The sequence below is a fragment of the Phragmites australis genome, chromosome 3 (genome assembly GCF_958298935.1).
Source record: "Phragmites australis chromosome 3, lpPhrAust1.1, whole genome shotgun sequence".
In the NCBI taxonomy this organism is placed as follows: Eukaryota; Viridiplantae; Streptophyta; class Magnoliopsida; order Poales; family Poaceae; genus Phragmites; species Phragmites australis.
The window spans coordinates 17,964,109-17,982,216 of record NC_084923.1 but is presented as its reverse complement, the minus strand read 5'-3'; the positions used below and the strand labels follow the sequence as shown (position 1 = coordinate 17,982,216).

The following is an 18,108-nucleotide window of genomic DNA, read 5'->3' as shown; positions in this document are numbered from 1 at the left end:
GAAGTGAGGAGCTGTTCTACAGCTGGAATCCTTGTCGCAACCCTTGCTAGGCAGCGCCGAGCCAAGATGAGGGACGACACAGAGGGCTTCCACTTCCTCCTCAAATCTAGCGACGCAGGAGGAGGTTGCAGCAGAGGATCACCATCTAGACTTGGACTGCTTCTTTGTTATGTAATACTTGCGTGTGTTGATTGGAACTTGATTCCTACTCACGTGGAGATCCACTAGACTAGGATTGATTTCTTGTGAGATAGGAAACATTAAGAGAAAAGAGAGAAGATCTGGGATGGAAGCATTCAGAGGAGATGCAAAGGAGAACAGTGTTTGCGTCGCTAGAAAGTCGACTAGGAGGATATGCGGAGGAGCAAGGGACTTGTGAAATTAGGCCGTCCACTGGAGATGAAATCCGAAACCCGATGGGCCCCCCGGGGGGTGCAAGTGTGAATTTTCACCCATTTGTCATTTTAGGTGTGGGTCGGGTTGAGACTGACGGGTTTCAGGTCGGGTGTGGTTTTGCTCCACCCGGCTCTGACCCAACCTGTTGCCATCCCTATTGTTTGTTAGGGGTTTGTCGAAGTGATGGTGGGTTTTGGAGGCTGCCGCTCACAATCTGGTTAGCTAAGTGTGGCGGGGTACTGTCGATTGTGCTTAACAAAAGTAGGAACAATAACATGAAAAAAAAAATATGATCTCAACTAGAACACAACACATTCAAAGAAAGGAGAAAGAGAAGAAGAAAGGAGCTAGGATGGAAGCGGTAGAAGCAGGGGCGAATTCAATCGGAGGGTTGCTCCCGATCTTGAAAATACTTGAGAGCCCCTTACAATTTTTGGGCATGCAATAGAAAGAAGAAGAGAAAAAGTGAAGGAGAAGGAGGAATAAGGAGAGAAAAAAGAAAAAGAAGGAAGAAGAAAAGAAGTTGAGTGCTCTAAAATTTAGCTTAGGCTACTTGGTAGAAGTTGGAGGGGACGAAAAATAAATTTTATAAAATCCAATCTAAAAAGATTCTCGTGAGACTCTATCTATAATATCTATCTTATGTCTAATAGCTATGCTATAGAATAGAGAGTGGATACGTATCATCGTAAGAGAAACTTTTTTTTAAGATGGAGTTTAAAAATTTTTTACTTCCAATAACGCTCTTCCACCTCCAGAGGCTCCGACTAGGCACCCAGCTCCGGCCCGGCCTGACCCGACCCGTATTTTGCCGGTCGGCCCTGAACGCCCCACCACCAATCTCTCTCTCTCTCCCCCCTGTCACCGTTCTCTCTTTTCTTCGTTTTTATGCCCGAGCCCCCCTCTCTCCCTCCCTCCCTCCCCCGTCTCCGCCTCCTCTCCTGTCTCTGAGACTCTGTCCCTCTCTGCACTCCAACGCACCACCGCTCCGTGGGCCTCGCCCTCGCCCTCGCCGTACTCGCCTCTCCCTCCCCGGCGGTGTGCTGCTCTGTGCTTCTCCCTCCCGCGAACCGCCGCTGAATCTCGCCGCTCCTCCGCTCCGGTTCAGATTCTCTCGCTCCCGCCTCGGGGCGTCCGTTTCTCGTCCGAGAGGCCGGAGGGCTCCGCGCGCTCGGGACCGGGAGGCTTTGCGCGGCTCGCGTGCATGGAGGCTAAGGTTTGTCCCGGCTGCCCTGCTCCCTTTAATCTCGCATTCGTTCGTGCTTCCGCTCGGGGTCCGCGCTGCTCTCGTTTGGTGGCTCGTCGCGCGCTTCCTTGTTTGCGATAGGGTGGTTGCGGTGGGCGTGCTCCTGGGCTCGGCTACGGCGATTTCGTTCGTGATCACGCGGTCCCGAGGGGTTTTCTAGGCTCGTATCCGTGCTAGTCCGCGCGCGCGTTCTTGGTGTTGCCTCGGGCGTGGATTTGGTCGGCGCGGCCGTATTCTTGGCCGCGTGCCTTTGCTTGGTTGTTCCGCGGGGGGTTCGTTCGTCGTTTGCCGGGATACGCGGTCGTGGGTGGGATTGGGTACAGCGAGGTGGTGCCTGGCCTGAGTTAGATTTGCAGGATGCAATCAGTGGCTCGGAGCCTATGGGATTACTTGATTCGCTTTCGTCTGGGTGGCTCCGGTCGGTGTTGTGTAGGCTTTCGGCGAAGCGGCTGAGGATTGAGAGTGGGACAGTGTGTTGGTTGATAGGTTCTGGTCATGATGGTGCAGTGCTTGATGGTGATAAGTAATTCTGCATTAACTACGGAGCTATTCAATCAGTCAAGACTAGGTTTTTGTTTCTTTCACGAGGTATTTTACACTTGCGAGTTATATTCATCGATGATCCCACTTTGGTGAAGCTTACACGTCGTAGACATTGACTTCATTTGCCGCTTGCAAGTGTTAGTGTTGCCTGTGTTTTGTATGTGATGCAGTTTTCCTGTTGGAACACCTGGAACGTATCATTTCGATGGCACTTATTGCGGTGGCATTTGTTCCTCTACTAGCATTGCTTGCATGGCAGTAACAAGTTTGCAACTAATTTGTGTGGCTAGGGAAGTCAACTCTTTTTTTCTGAAAACTTTTCCCCCCTTAATCTTATATTTGAGCTATTTCATGTGATTTTAGTTATTACAAAGGTTTGAATATGATTTTAGGATGTGATTAGGCATAGTAGCATCGGTCATCTCATGTAGTGATGCTGGTATCTATATTTCTACTTCAGCTACTCACTGCAAAGGTAGTAAACTACTACTGTCGACTACTTTTCTGTTTCATATAATATATTTCAGATGCTACAGTGATCATGCATCATGGGGATGCATGTAAGCTCATAAGAATTCTGAAAAAAGAAAAAAAATTTACATGTATACCCTTCTGGTTCATTCTTCCAAAATGCATGGCCAATTTTGTTATTTATACTCCCCTTCAAAAAAAATATTGTTATTTATACTGATGATGCACATGTTCTTGTAATATTGTAATGGCTTTTGACAAATTGCAGTCATTTGTTCTAATTGTGATAGATGGAGTCACTCGATCTTGAAGACAATGGTGACCACCAGCCTTCTTCAGAAGCTTCTCTTGCTTCAGATGTGATATGTGATGACACACCAGTATGTCCATGCATTGGAATTGAGCACCAGGCAGAAATCCCCAAACTGGTTACAGAGGATGAGCACCATGAGCTCATGACCAGTTCACTTAGCGATTCCACGTTACGTGGTTATGGTTACCCTGTTGTGGTTGGGTTAGCTCTACCAATTATGTGGGCATCACCAAGTGAAGTCAATAAGGAGGAAGAGGAACTACAAACGCAAAAAAATTCAGAAACCGAAGCAAGAGCCAATAGCAGAGATGAGGAAAGTCAGGTGACCTCAATTTGTCCAACCAGCAATAACACAAGCAAATGCGATCCAACTTATCAGGATCCTGAGAGAGTGGTGCTAGTAGTTCAGGTTGAATCTGACAGTAATCAAGCACATGATGAAAAATTGGCTCCTTGCCCCACTCAAGAAGGCGTCAACTTCATCAATAATCCAATGATGCAGCAAAGAGAAACCAAACAATTAAATCCACTGCCTTATTCACCCATTGCCCTTTGGAGTGATCATGAGGCAGAGCTGTTTCTCCTTGGGCTCTACATTTTTGGCAAAAATCTGAACCTGCTGAGCAGGTTTCTGAGTACTAAGAGTGTTGGCGATGTGCTTTCATACTACTACGGGAAGTTCTACCAAAGAGATGCATATAAAAGATGGTCGGACTGTAGAAAGGCAAAAAATAAGAGATGCATTCTTGGGGAACGCATTTTTCAAGGATCACGACAGCAAGAGCTTATATCACGTCTGAAATCTAAAATCCCTACTGAAGCTCATGATTCATTGATTGAGGTATGTTGCAATGCTATTGGTTGCAAGAATATCTATTCTTTTGTCATTTCATTGTAGTTTACTGATTAATTGGACATTTAAATGGCTGAATACGAAATTATGCTCATGATATTTGAAGATTAACCTTATCCTTAGGATCTGCTCAGTCTGACCCTCAGCATAAAAAAAAAAATGGTAGTTTTTCTTGCTATATGACATCCTAAATATTCCTATTGTTCTATAAAAGCAAACACATGTATTCCTCGAAGTAACACTTTCAAGTTTGATTTGCTCCATTTATATTCCCCCAGTTTCCAGTTGGCTGAGTTTATCTGTTTAGCTAGTGTCATAGTCTCATAGAGTGACCAACATATGGAGGGTTGTCCAAGCATATTTGCTTTGGCCCCCAATAGCAAACTTTAATGCATTCAAATCTTCAATATACTCTCAAGGACTTCTATGCTTATGAACATCAGACTGGAAAGATGAAGCAATTGCAGGCGTGCATTTGAGCATTGTTATTTTCTGTGTTTTGATCTATTCTCTGTGAAAAGTGTTTATTACTTCGCATTGCTTAAACTGTGCTATCCAGGATTAGTATACAATAGCCCAATTTCTGATGTTCTAAGCACAATTAATTTGCCTAGTTTATTTCCACAGAAGAATCATTAACTTTCAGTTTCATATATTTGCTAACATTATTGAAGGATGTTGATCTTCTGTTATGCATTGCCATATGAGTTGTATTGCTTTCACATGTTGCAGGTTTTCAAATCTTTCAGTGATAGTCAAACATCTTTGGAGGAATTTGTCTTCACTCTGAAATCCATTGTTGGAACAGAAGCTTTTGTGGAGGCGGTTGGGATTGGTAAATGGAAGCATGATTTGACTGGGTCTGTTATGGACCCTTCTAAACCAAATCAAGTTCTCTCTGTTCACCCCGACTTGCCTGCAGGCAAAGATTGTTCCTCACTTGCTTCAGAAGATATAATCAAGTTCTTAACTGGTGATTTCAGAAGAAGTAAGACAAGATCGAATGATATTTTTTGGGAAGCTGTCTGGCCTCGTTTGCTTGCGAAAGGGTGGCACTCGGAGCAACCAAAAGATGTCAGCACAACTAAGACTTGCCTTGTATTTCTTGTGCCGGGCATCAAAAAGTTCTCCAGAAGCAAACTCACTAAAGGCACTCATTATTTTGATTCTGTCAGCGATGTCCTTAAAAAGGTGGCAGCGGATCCTGTTCTTCTTGAGTTGGAGGCTGATGGAATAGACAATGGTTTAACTGCTGAGAAAAATGATTGTATCACAGATATGAAACTGAACCAAGATAGTCCTTTAGATGGATATCAGGAGCTTCCGAAGTTCACAATAATTGATACTAGCTTAGTCGAAGGGGAAGCACCTTTCAAAGTGAGGGAGCTGAGGAGCTTACCTGCAGATGCAAATATTACTTTTGGCCTTATACATCATTCATCTAATATGGTGAGTGATAGTTCCTCGGAGGAGCAAGATGCCAGTGATAGATTATCAGGTGACCAGGGAAATTGTGGACGAGTTACAGCTGATGTAAAGGACATTGAAATGGTTTCAGTGGATTCATTGCAAAACATGGTGACTGCTAATGGTCATTCTTCGAATGGCAATGATGACAAAATTGATTTGACAATAACCTATGGCCTCAAAACAAAAACTGAAAGGCGCAAGTATTTATCCCCAGTGTCAAAGCGCAGAAGATTAGCTAGCTGTAGTAATGAACAGACCAGCCGACACAGCTTTTCTTTCTCGAAAGGTGGTGGTTTAGAGAAAGAGAAAAACAAGCCACTATCTACTTCATCAAAACCAATTGCTGTTGATGCTGGTGGCACTTTCCAGACCAAAACAATTGCAAGCTGTTCAACAAAGGAGAAGCCATCTGAGCCGAAAAGAGATGCAGCGCACTCTCTTACCAATGATGGGCCAAATGAGAAAATGAGTTTAGCGAACTTAATTGAGGACAAGTCATTTGAGTGTTCAGAGGCACAAGTTCGTTCAAAGATCACTGTCGATGAGACACAGTTTGCCAAAGAAAGTGCTCAGGTTAGTGGTCTGATCAACTCGAATAAGCTGGAGACAACACACAGCGATAAGGCAATCAGAAACATACGCATCACATCATCAGATAATCATGGTGGTATGAAGGCTGATGAAGCCCCCTCCGTTTCAAACAGCAACATGGTTTGTGATCCTTCGGAGGCAACAGGAAGACCTGCTAGCAAACAACCTGAGCTTGCTTTGCAGGCAAATCCTCGGAGGCATGGAACCAGAAACAGGCCTCCCACTGCAAAAGCTTTAGAAGCTGTTGCTTTTGGACTTCTTGGAAGCGGGAAGCGGAAGGGTGACCCAAAGAACACGTTGACAAACCGGCCTTCTCAGCGAGCTCGCAAATCCACCAAAGACTTGGTTTCTATGGCCAGTGGCGACGCAGAGAAGTCCAGCATGGATGCAGAAGCGCAACGATGAGTGGGTTTTTATGCATTCATTGGCATGTATAACAAACAGCGAGGCACTATGTGTGGGTGATGAATATCAAGCAACTATACGAGGCCTTCAAGTAAAGTTGTCTTCAGCTGCTGATGCACCGTGCCATTGTCTGCCTAATGTAACCATGCAGGAGGGCCTGACGACGATGGTACAGGTGCATGATGATCATCTTTTCTGCGAGACTCATAATTAGTTTTCGTTTATTTCATAGAGTCGTGTGCCTGTCAAGGCTTGCAAAACCAACTTGTACTGGAGAGAGGAGAAAAAAATGCCATATTGGCGAATTCAGTTATGAGCTTACCAGGATTTAACCTTTTCGATTGACGTTCCGAGGGTAGCATCAGATATGGGCGCATTCATCTGTGCCTTTTGCATTGTTCATCGGCTTTATAAGTAACACTGACAGAAGACATGCCGTTTCATGTCGTGCGAAGCAGTCATGCATTGTCTTGCAAGGCTCGCTTCTTGAGCCATTTCTTTCTTCTGGAGGAGGGAAATGGCCTATAGTATCCCAGATGCGTAGAGGCTAGAGAGTTTCTAGTTGCATGTTTAAGCACATGCATGTCAAGGCTGGAGTGTGGGCAGAGCCCCTAGTCTTCTGGGGAAACTAGATGATGTACCGGTCCAGCGACCACCACATGCATTCATGGTTCATCCATGAGCCTCTTATTTTGTTTGCATATCAGGGCTGAGCATGGGCTCTCTGGGGAGCTGATATATTCGGCTGAGCTACCAGATGACTGCTGGACCAGTAACATTACGGATCATCTTCCTGCAACTCGTACCTACCGATATTTTGCTGGAACTCGATCGAAATTAAACTGTCCGGCGCTTTGCATCGTTGCAACCGATTCGTACCAATTTAGCATTAGCCGAGCTGCTCATCTTGCAGATGACCCTGAACTGGCATTTCTTATTTTTCGTTAACCGAATGAAAGAAATGTTCCAGACGCGCGTATAAAATGTGATATTTATTTGTTTTCCATTAGACGGGGAGGAGTTCAAGGTAGTTACACCTCAATCAGCGAGGCACTTGCATCATTGTTTACATTGCAAGTACGGGAGTGAAGCCAACCACAATTTTTTTCCAGTAGCCATCTCCGAGCAAGGCTGCTTCTGTGCGTTATTACATATTCACCAGACAACATATATCTCTGAACACTATGATTACAATGTACACAAGCCGTCCTAAGCCTACTGCCTCAGCAGCAAAATGAAGTTGATGTATGTTAGGAAAAATATAGCAAAATGATCATCCTAGCTGACTGGCAAAAGCGTGCCAGCAAAGGATAAGCACGCTGATATTACTGCGCTCCTGCATGTAAATCGCCAGCAACATTCTTGCTCGATGGCAGCTGAAGTTGCTTGATTTGTTGGCCCAATCTTAGCTGCACACTGACTTGGCTTATGCTGGCATCAGCCCTCAATATCTCCTCTTCAGCTTGCTTTGCAATTTCCATTGCATCCCTTTCAAATTGAGTAAAGTGGAGACAGAGACCAGGTTAGATGCCCTATGAATTGCAGCTTTGGTTTGGATAGGACGGGTTAGTTACCGAATCAAAATTTCTGGGGACATGGAAACTTGGACCTGAAGCAACACTCTTCCTTGCACGTAATGCATCACTAGATGTTCAAGGGACATTTCCTGCATCAAACAATGGTTTGAGATGTACATATGAATTCCGATCACGGGGGCAAAACAAACTCCTAAGGCCTGTTTGGATAAAGGGATTTGGATCCAAATTACTAGGATTCGGTTCAGAGTACTAAATCCTGAAAATTCCTGGAGCAATCCCCTCAACCAAACAGTGGGTAAATGGACATGGTATTCCCCTCAAAGAGAAAAAAAAAAAATAGTGTGCCCATTTTAAGGAATTGGCAGACCCAATTAAGTGTAATCAGTGAATCAACTCAAACAAAGTATTAACATATTTCCATGTAAAGTCTTTTTGCAGCTAGCTTCTACCAATTAGTCAGTTTTCAGAATCTCATACAAGTCAGAGAATTATAAGTTCTACTCTCCTTATAATGTCACTAAATTTTCACAGCTTCTACACTCCTTATCAACTTTCACAGCATCTATATTTCTAATACTAGATTTGGTGATAGTCAAGACTATCTAGAAGACTTACCTTTGAAAAATGAGAGGAAATGATATCAGACACAATGGCTTCTGCACTCTGTTGTTGTGGGACACCTGAATTTCTTCTATCAGTGTCCTTTGAAATCCTTTTCAGATCCATGTTGGGGCCCACTGAGTATGAGGGATCTGCAATTCATGTACTTTAGAAGCATTCCAGCTGCAGGTTTAACACAGTTGTACAATTAACCGCGAGGGACATAATTGCACAGTGAATCAACTCAAACACAGTTGTACAATTACGAGAATAGTAGCACTGAATGTCACAAACAGATTAGATGACCAACAGGGCATAGGTCACAGCGCTAGCTCGCCTATAAATTGTTCATTTGAAATGCAATCAAACACATAATTGGTAAACATAAATTTTGAAATAATTCAAAAACTGTAGTAGATGCCAACTGTCATGCATGCAAAGAAAAGATTAAATCATTAATACAATATTTCTGTGCATGGTCAGTTCCGGATGGTAGGCTAGTGTAGAGAGCACTCTGTTTTTATTGCTGCAGATCACCTATGTGTACGAAAACTTCAGCAACTTGATTGTGCGTCTTTTGTATTTGATGACGGACAGTTTCCCCGATATCATGTGCTGCACTGACGCTCAAGAAAGGATATACCTACAATAAGGAAAATATAACAATAAACTTAGATAAGACTCCCAAAATTTTGTCTGCTTCTGGTATCAACCTAGCTGGCCCTCTGCAAATTGTCATGATACTAGTATTGAAACCAAAAGTTTAGCAGCAACACATTGCTGCATACCTCAATATGCACATCAAGATACAATGAGGTCCCAGCTTTTCTTCCCCTCAACCGATGGCACCCCTAGTAGTATGCCAAGAACTTCACCAATCATGGAACTGTGGTTTAAAAGATAAAAAACTGACTGATGAAGAAGAAATTGAATTTCAAGGAGTAACTGACATTCTACCTTCACACCATCAACCTTTAAAATTGTTTCCTTGATCGGTTCTAGAAGGGAAGGATCCACAGCAGCATCAACTAATTCCAGTACACTGCAAGTGAAATCAGCAGAATCATCACCATCAAGCAACATCATGCAAATAAAAAAGGTGGGTCGTCATGTATACTGAACTGTAAAATGGTATACTTTGTTTAAATTTGAAAACTTTATGCTTATTTGATTCAATGCAACAAAATTCATATGAGCTGAACAAGACAAGAAAGCAATGATTCTCGTAACATAGACAGAAACGAGCATGTGGCATCTTGATTTTCATAAAATGTTTCCTGCCATAGGACTTCAGAAAGCTACACCTTGGTGATAATATTCCTGGAGATACAGAACATAAAGCACTGAATACAAGCAAAACAGATGAAATATCATCAAGTCTTCTTGATTACAAATTGCAGTGGGATATGTGAAAAGTTCAGGCAAACAGATTTTAACCAGTAAGGAAAAGATTCCTTGAGAAGAGAAGAAAATCATGTTTGATTAGAGTCTCATTAAACTGTGATCGAGTTGAATTCAAGATCCAGCTTCACACCATAGTAATAGTTACCTCTCATATCCAGTCTGAATACCAGCTTTAAGAATCATGCCTGAGACAAGAAGTCCAGCTAGTGGATCAAGAAGAGGCAATCCAAGAATGGAGCCACCTGCAAAAATTCAGAGAAAGATAAAGATAGTAAAAACGATATGTTTCTCCAACTGTTTCTCACCACCAACAACAACAACAAAGCCTTTCAGCCCCAAACAAGTTGGGGTAAGCTAGAGATGAAACCCATAAGATCTTGCAAGTCTAGTCATGGCTCTGGCACGTGGATAGCTAACTTACACGCATCCCTGTCCATGGCTAGTTCTTTGGTGATATTCCAGTCTTTCAGATCCCTCTTTACAGACTCCTCCCATGTCAAGTTTGGTCTACCTCGACCTCTCGTGACATTATCCGCACGCTTTATTCTTCCGCTATGTACAGGCGCTTCTGAGGGTCTGCGTTGTATATGCCCAAACCATCTCAAACGATGTTGGACAAGCTTCTCTTCAATTGGTGCTACACCAACTCTATCACGTATGTCATCATTCCGAACCCGATCCTTTCTTGTGTGGCCACACATCCATCTCAGCATGCGCATCTCCGCTACACTCAACCGTTGGACATGTTGCCTTTTAGTTGGCCAACATTCTGCGCCATACAACATCGCAGGTCTAATTGCCGACCTATAGAACCTGCCTTTTAGCTTCTGTGGTACTCTCTTGTCGCAGAGGACGCCGGAAGCTTGGCGCCACTACATCCATCCGTCTTTGATTCGATGGCTCACATCTTCATCGATTTCACCATCCTTCTGCAGCATCGACCCCAAATATCGAAAGGTATCCTTCTGAGGTATCACCTGCCCGTCAAGGCAAACCTCATCCTCCTCGTGCCTAGTAGTACTAAAATCGCACCTCATGTACTCAGTTTTAGTTCTACTAAGCCTAAAACCCTTCGACTCCAAGGTCTGTCTCCACAGCTCCAACTGTTTCTCACCAATAGGAAAAAAAAACTACTATAAGCTCATACTTCAGGTGAAATTCACAAACCAAAACTCACAATCAGTCTATCACAATACTCCACCTGGAACTCTAATTCAAATATAAGAGCAGCTTATTTCAAAGTTTATACTGTTCACAGAGACGCTATTTCACCCTCAAGATTCATGACAACAATGAGCCGACCATTCATATTCTAAAAGCATGACACTAACTTGCATTACTGTGAAATGGAAGTACCAGCATTCGTTAAAGCTCTTACCTACCCCTACTAGGGCAACGACAGATGAAATAGCATCTGCACGATGGTGCCATGCATTAGCTTTCATCAGCCCACTCCCTTCCTTTTCCCCAGCTTGTTTTGTGATCCGGTAGAGCCTGTAATTCAAAAGAAGTAAAACATATATTCTCACATGAGAATCTTATTGTGAATTTAGCACATGAGAATTAACCATACAAATGAACAAGAAAAATAATTAATACTGCTAAAATAATTAAAAGGAAATGCTTCTGAGAGTCAAAATAGCTGTTTCCTTCAAGCTGCTATGTATTCACATAGACAAAAAGTTTCAAACTACACATCTTCTATCAATGAAGTTAACAAAACTTCTTGCAACAAATTACACGAGATATGCTACATGAGGCCAAATCATATGCTACTCCTTAATCATCCTTAATATAATTTCTAATTTGGTAAACAAAAAAAGTTAGTAAAAATACTTCTGACTGCAACATGAAATTTGACAGAAAAAAGAGCTCTGTAACATTGTCATGCTACGCAAAGCTCCCACTTACCCTTCTTTGACAGCTATTGCTAAAGTTGTCATGCTCAAAGCGAGGACAGGATGTTCCAAATCTATTCCATGATGATGCCCACCGCTACCATGGTTGTTATGGGCATGCAAGGTGTTGCCAATTATATCAGGAGCAGAAGACATAACTCCCTGAGCAAATATAACACATGAATTCCATGCATAATCATGTACTGCCAATATACAATTCATCACTGTCAAAACAAGAAACTGTACCAAACAAACAACAATATTGTGCAAATACACTATTTGTGTATTAGTTGAACACTTCTACAAGTAAAACCTGGGCTAGTCCAATACTCCAATATCCAATGATGTATCTAAGAAAAACTATGTGTGAAATGCCTTTTTGATAGCGTCGTATGCATGACATTTACAAGAGGGCTCAAATTGTGTAAGTAGCATCGTAACATTCTTTTTTATAATGTACAAGACTTCGTATGAACAATAAAAACTGAGACTTATCTACATTCACAATTTAAATGAAACAACAAGCATTACAAAGAAATTAAGTGCACACAACTTATGCCACAACAGGAATAAAATACAATTTAACTCTAATCAATCTTGTTATGAGAAGTAATAGACCTGAAGAACTTCAAAAGCATGCCAGGCAATCCCACCTGAAGTAACCAACAACATACTTGAAATCAATAGAGATCCTAAACTCTCGAACTTTCCATGACCTGGAACAAAAGGAAAGTAAGAAATACGATATTCAATACTTTATTGATGTGTGCATAAAAGTATAGGACACAATAAATTATCAGAGATAAAAGTTGTCCTGTCCAGTTTCTATTACAGTGGAAGGACATTCCAGTAGGTAGTCGTAGTCCAAGTCCAACGGTATGGCACACATGTCTTGCGGTTATAGGGAGTCACACTAACTACAAGTCCGATGGGTTTATTGCGGATTTTCCAGGATTTGATCCCGTGATATCTTGCTAAGCCTTAAGGATGGCTATAACAACCAATTGCACCCATTGGAAAGGTAGTCAAAACGTGTGAATTAGTACAAGAATGCACTTTTCTATTTTTCTAGCATATGGTCACATGAACATGTATGTAGCTGCAGCAATGCACACGCACAAACAGGAAGGGGAACTTTAGTTTCAAATCAAATGTAACACCTCTTGCAAAATTAAGAGGTAATGGCCGTATGCGAAGAATTGCAGTGATTCAGTAATCCTGTCAGTGGGAAATGGATTGCGAGACTACATACATAGACGATCCAATGCTTCTCACAACAATGCATGACATTTACCGTAAACAAGACCACCCTGATAAGCCAATTAACTGCATATTTATGAGGAATCGCGAGCAGGGAGATTTGAGACTGACCATATGGATGCTCCTTGTCTCTGGGAGCCTTAGCCGCCTTGTACGACAGCAGAGCCACCCCGCTCAGCACCTGCGCGCCCCAAAACCCCGCACGATTAGGACCAATCAAGCAACATTCTGCACATCCACTTTAGGCACGTACGATATCAGAGAGGGAGTGCGCGGCGTCCGCGGCGATGGCGGTGCTGCCGGAGAGGTAGCCGGTGACGGCCTTCCCGGTGGTGAGGACGACGTCGGCGGCGAGCCCGAGCCGGAAGATCCTCTCGGACGCCTCGCCGCCGTCCTCACCGTGGTGGTGCGAGTGGCCCACGTGGCCGCGGGCGGGGACGAGCCAGTGGTGGCAGCCGGCTGGCTCCGCCGGCGAGGTGGGAGGGGCAAGTGCGCGGCAGACGGCGGCGGTGGCGGGGTGCGGCCCCCGGCGAGAGGCCGCGGCGCGGGCGGCGAGGCGGGCGAAGCGGAAGCCCATCTGCAGGAGGGTTGATTTATTCTGGGCTTTCCCGATCCTTCGGGGCGGCGTGAACGACGACGCCGCTAACACGACGAGGTAGATGCTGCCGCTTGGGCACACGCACACCGTACACAGGGTTCGAAAATAGTAACCACTCGATTATTATGGTTACCCGTGAATTTAGTCTGCTTAGAAACCAAATAGTTACCGTTTTAATTTAAATTCAAAATTAAAAAAATTAAAAATTTGATAAAATTCGACTGGTTTCTATCGAATTTCATCATATTACTGTGCGGTAACCGTGATTACCAACCCCGAGTGATTTTTAGGGATATATCAAATTTGTGGACTTTGCTGCACACACGGGGCCACGGTTAGCGTCTCTCTATATTTCCTAATGCTTGGCGACCATGTTCAAAATTTTGTCGAAATTTAAACGTGTAGAAACCTAATAATTTGGAGCTACCCAGTATCCATCCACCACACAAAATTTCTATGGGGTAAATATGCACTTATTCAATGTCTTATGTTTATATATAGGATTTAGAGTTTTATGTTCTTAATGTACGACAGATACAATTACAACACATATTTAGATATAGAAAGGAAGTGAATATTTTATTCAATACTTCCTTATTTTCAATGACTCAAAGGTCCTCACATGTGAAATTTATTATCGGACTACAACTCATAGATAATCTAGAAGCAGGAACCAGCAGTGTAGATCTGAGCAGCAAGGCTCGCCATGGCCAGTGGGTTGAATGGCTGTTGTTGCTGCCAGTAGGTGGCGGGACTCGCCACGGCTAGTGGGTTAAAGAGCTGCTGTTGCTGTTGCTGTTGCCAGTTGGCGGTGAGGCTCGCCATGGCTAGAGGGTTGAAGATCTGCTGCTGTTGTTGCCAGTTGGCAGTGAGACTCACTACGGCCAATAGGTTGAAGATCTGTTGTTGCTGCTGCGGCAAGTAGGCGATGGGGTTTGCCACAGCCAGTGGGTTGAAGATCTGTTGCTGCTGTTGTAAGTAGGCGATGGGGCTCGCCATAGCTAGTGGGTTTAAGATCTGCTGTTGCTGCCAGTTGGTGGCAGAGTTCACCAAGGCTAGTGGGTTGAAGAGTTGTTGCTGCTATGCAGTGATGCCCTGTATCGTCAGATGTGCCACACATTGCTGCCGTAGGAAGGTCAGTGGTTGTTGCAAGATCACAATCGACGAGGGTGAGATGCCTGTCGTGGACACTTGCTGCAGTATGTGTATGTTGTATTGCACGCATGGGTGTGTGGCTCCCGAAGCACCCACCGACGCAAAGTATTGTGGAAAAGTGGCCGCGGAAGCAGCACTCGCCGAAAGAGCAAGAAGAGCAAACAAAACAAATATCTTTGCTGCCATTATTGCTGAGATTTTGCTACTGTGTTTCACTTTCTAAGTTGCTACTCCTTGTGGATGATATGGGTTATAGACTAGCACCAATATATGCCCCTATATATACACGAGTGATCATATAGTACAAGTAAGATTTTGCCTTTGCTCGTCAACTTGTTAGAGGCCAGATAAGCTAGAGATGACATGGTATGTAGTCCACTTCGATATCTCCTTATCCTTTTTCTTGTAACTATATGATATGTATTGGTAAGATAATTTGTCCTAGTACATGGAAAAAGTGTCTTTTGTAGGTATTTTCATGATACATTAGCGAAGGATGTATGCAAAGTTTACCTTTACACATGTGAAAGCCTCATCCATGTCAAATTGGTTTCTACTTTGTAAAAGTGAGTTTGTAATGTTGTGATTTGCTGATGCAGAACTAGAATCCATTTGAACTGAATTTGTACAGAACTTTAGACAAAATATGTTCCACGAGTCATAATTCACAAATTTAATATTTTACATCTTAGTTTTTTTCCCTGATGGATCGAATAGTTATTTGACTATTTTTTACTTTGGAGTGACCGACGACAATGCTTACCTACTCCTTATGGCACTGAAATCCTACTATAAGACCCAGCCTCTCCTATATATTCAGTGGTCTACCAAGGCCTCATGATCGTCGATCTTGTTAGATTATCTTCCATTCAGAACACCAAGTGAGTAGCTAATGTATTTAATATTGTGTTATTTACTCATTTTTGTATATACTTTGGTTTAAATAGTTGATGCTACTTTTATTTATATATATATATATATATATATTATATATATATATATATATCCAACGACAATAATATGTTAGGTTTAATCTCAACTAGGACCTCCCGAATCGAGCGCACCATATGTTTCCTTGTTTTTTAAATATCTAGCATATTCTCTTTTCTCCCAGAGATGGTAGAGAGCCATGTGTACTTTTATTATATAACATATTTTCTTCGTTTTCTGAGAAAACCTTTTATGCAACCTTATTTCTGGTTAAGTAGAACTAAAATATGTTCATGATTATATGATCATTATAAATTCTACCTCGGTCTACGCAAAGATACTTCAATATTTCAGACTGACACATGGCAAACAATAGCTAAGAAGCCATTCGTTTCATAAGAAAGAATCTTGTGCACGCTTAACACTGGCATTAATCAAATTTCAATCCGCGGTTTTAGATCCCCAAGAAGAAAAAGGATCATGAATTTTGGAACATACATCACCATAGAAACAGTGAAAATAGACAGATTATCATATACAATTTCTTAGTACTCGTGATTAACAAAATAGCTATATAAGATTGCTAAAACATATGTGTTTGTAATATGACCTTCGTCTGGGTGTGCCAAGAGTCACAGATGGCTTTTACAAATCCATCTGTGTCTCTCTGATAGGCACATATGGTTTTCGTAATATCCTTCTGTAACATTATCACATACGGTTTTCTTCTAAGATCCGTCTGTGTCTCTCTGGTAAATAAAGACGATTGAAAATAATAAACTATATGTACTTAAAGTTCGTCTTTAAGAAGGTGAAAATATAGATAGTTCATTCTAATTACCGTCTGTGTCCCTCAATGATTAGTCTGAAGATAGGATCCTTTGGCATGAGTCTTTAGACAACGGACCGAGCTTCCTCTATGGGGTGATTTCTTTGGAGCTATCTCTACATCGCAAATGTCCTCTATTTAAATACCTAGAGGTTAGTATTTACCTTCTTTAGCTCTAAATTGGTAGCTAGATTTACAGAACCATTACGTCCAAATATTTGAGCTTCTGTTTAACTCTACAGCGCAAGCTTTCTCTGCGGGCTGATTTGTTTGGAGCTTACTCTGTAGTGCGAGATACCTATGTTGGAATTCCTAGATGTTAGTATTTACCTTCTTTAGCTCCAAATTGGTAGATTCATAGAACCATAGCTTCAAAATATTTGAGCTTTTGTTCAAGATTTTGTATATATTCATCTGTTATCTTTTTCTAGGTCAGGACCATTGCCTCTAAAATTTGCATTTAAAACAATTCTCTAGATTGAATATTCAATAACTGTTATTTTAGAAATCATAGATGGCTGACTGAAGTTGGATATACCTAAAGAATTGTACTTGTGATGAGTTTCTTGATAGCATATTTGGATCCATGCGTGTTGTCGAGGTGGATATGTTGAACAAGAAAGAGAAATTTATGTCTTGTCTATGCATTGATTGCAGAAATGAGAGAATATTTTCAAAGACACAGAATATACATGCATACTTGATTATACGTGGATTCACATGGAACTATACATGTTAGACCAAGCATAGAGAAGAATGTATGAATGACCCTGATGGTGATATGTATGAAGACGGAGTTCTTGAGTGTGATGTGTATGAACTTATTCCTGATAAGGGATGTCAAAGAGATAGTTGATGACTTCATAGATTGAGGTGATGATATTCTTGAAAATTTGGAGGAGATGATCCATAATGCCGAGGGGAATGATGAATACAATTATAGAGTTTGCTAGATTTCAATAATTTGTGCGGTAGTTGAAGGAACCTTTATATCTGGACTATGATGAGCAATACACATTGCTACATGTGGTACTCTTACTTTTGAAATTGAAGACAAGCAATGAGTGGTCTGATAAGATTTTCACTGCATTTTTACATCTATTAACAGGATTACTTCCCAACAGGATCTGCTGCCCACATCCATGTATGAAGCAAAGAAGATAATGTGTCACTTGGGATTAAAAGTGGAAACAATTCATGCTTGCAAGTAAGATTGTATTATTTATCGTGGAGTGTATGTAGACTTGCATGAATGCCCTGTATGTGGAACCCCTCGAATAGGATCCAATGGAAAAAGATTGACATACAGCTGAACCTTCCAACACTCAGCATTCTTCCCTGCCACTAAGTGCACCACACAGTCACCTTTCGCATCTGCATCATTTTCAGCACCGACAGCAATTTGTGCATCTCAGGAACATCAAGCCAAGAGCATTGAGAAGGAGATTGAGGAACATGATGTCCAATAACAGGATGTCCAGCAAGAGGATGTCCAGTAGGAACATGTCATCCAAAAGCAATAGGATACCTAGCAGAAAGAAGTTGCCCAGGAAGAGCATCATGTGCCACCCATAGAACATTGCTTAAACCCCAAATTCAAGTATGAAA

General features: G+C 42.2%; 3 protein-coding genes across 4 annotated transcripts; 1 reads left to right on the top strand and 2 right to left on the bottom strand.

Annotated features, from left to right (window-relative positions):
- The first annotated feature begins 1,238 nt into the window (after window positions 1–1,238).
- Window positions 1,239–6,633, top strand: LOC133912503 (uncharacterized). The gene is made up of 3 exons (XM_062355272.1): window positions 1,239–1,612; window positions 2,947–3,810; window positions 4,555–6,633. The coding sequence occupies exons 1-3, from the start codon at window positions 1,601–1,603 to the stop codon at window positions 6,286–6,288; spliced, it is 2,610 nt and encodes an 869-aa protein (XP_062211256.1). The 5' UTR covers window positions 1,239–1,600; the 3' UTR covers window positions 6,289–6,633.
- Window positions 6,634–7,265: 632 nt separating this feature from the next.
- LOC133912502 (metal tolerance protein 2-like) lies at window positions 7,266–13,672 on the bottom strand. 2 transcript variants are annotated; one of them, XM_062355271.1, is made up of 12 exons: window positions 13,242–13,670; window positions 13,100–13,169; window positions 12,347–12,444; window positions 11,742–11,890; window positions 11,209–11,324; window positions 9,976–10,072; window positions 9,384–9,468; window positions 9,215–9,277; window positions 8,964–9,069; window positions 8,442–8,578; window positions 7,863–7,954; window positions 7,266–7,776 (listed from the first exon to the last, which is right to left on the bottom strand). In XM_062355271.1, exons 1-12 carry the CDS (start codon window positions 13,563–13,565, stop codon window positions 7,614–7,616), a joined length of 1,500 nt encoding a protein of 499 aa, XP_062211255.1. In that variant the 5' UTR covers window positions 13,566–13,670; the 3' UTR covers window positions 7,266–7,613. The 2 variants fall into 2 exon arrangements, 1 of the variants encoding a protein (XP_062211255.1); XR_009908811.1 differs by lacking the exon at window positions 7,266–7,776 and having other exon boundaries at window positions 8,442–8,609; window positions 13,242–13,672.
- A 574-nt stretch (window positions 13,673–14,246) lies between these two features.
- LOC133910550 (22 kDa alpha-zein 4-like) lies at window positions 14,247–14,927 on the bottom strand. Its single transcript, XM_062352906.1, has 2 exons — window positions 14,838–14,927; window positions 14,247–14,612 (listed from the first exon to the last, which is right to left on the bottom strand). Exons 1-2 carry the CDS (start codon window positions 14,925–14,927, stop codon window positions 14,247–14,249), a joined length of 456 nt encoding a protein of 151 aa, XP_062208890.1.
- Between the last annotated feature and the right edge of the window lie 3,181 nt (window positions 14,928–18,108).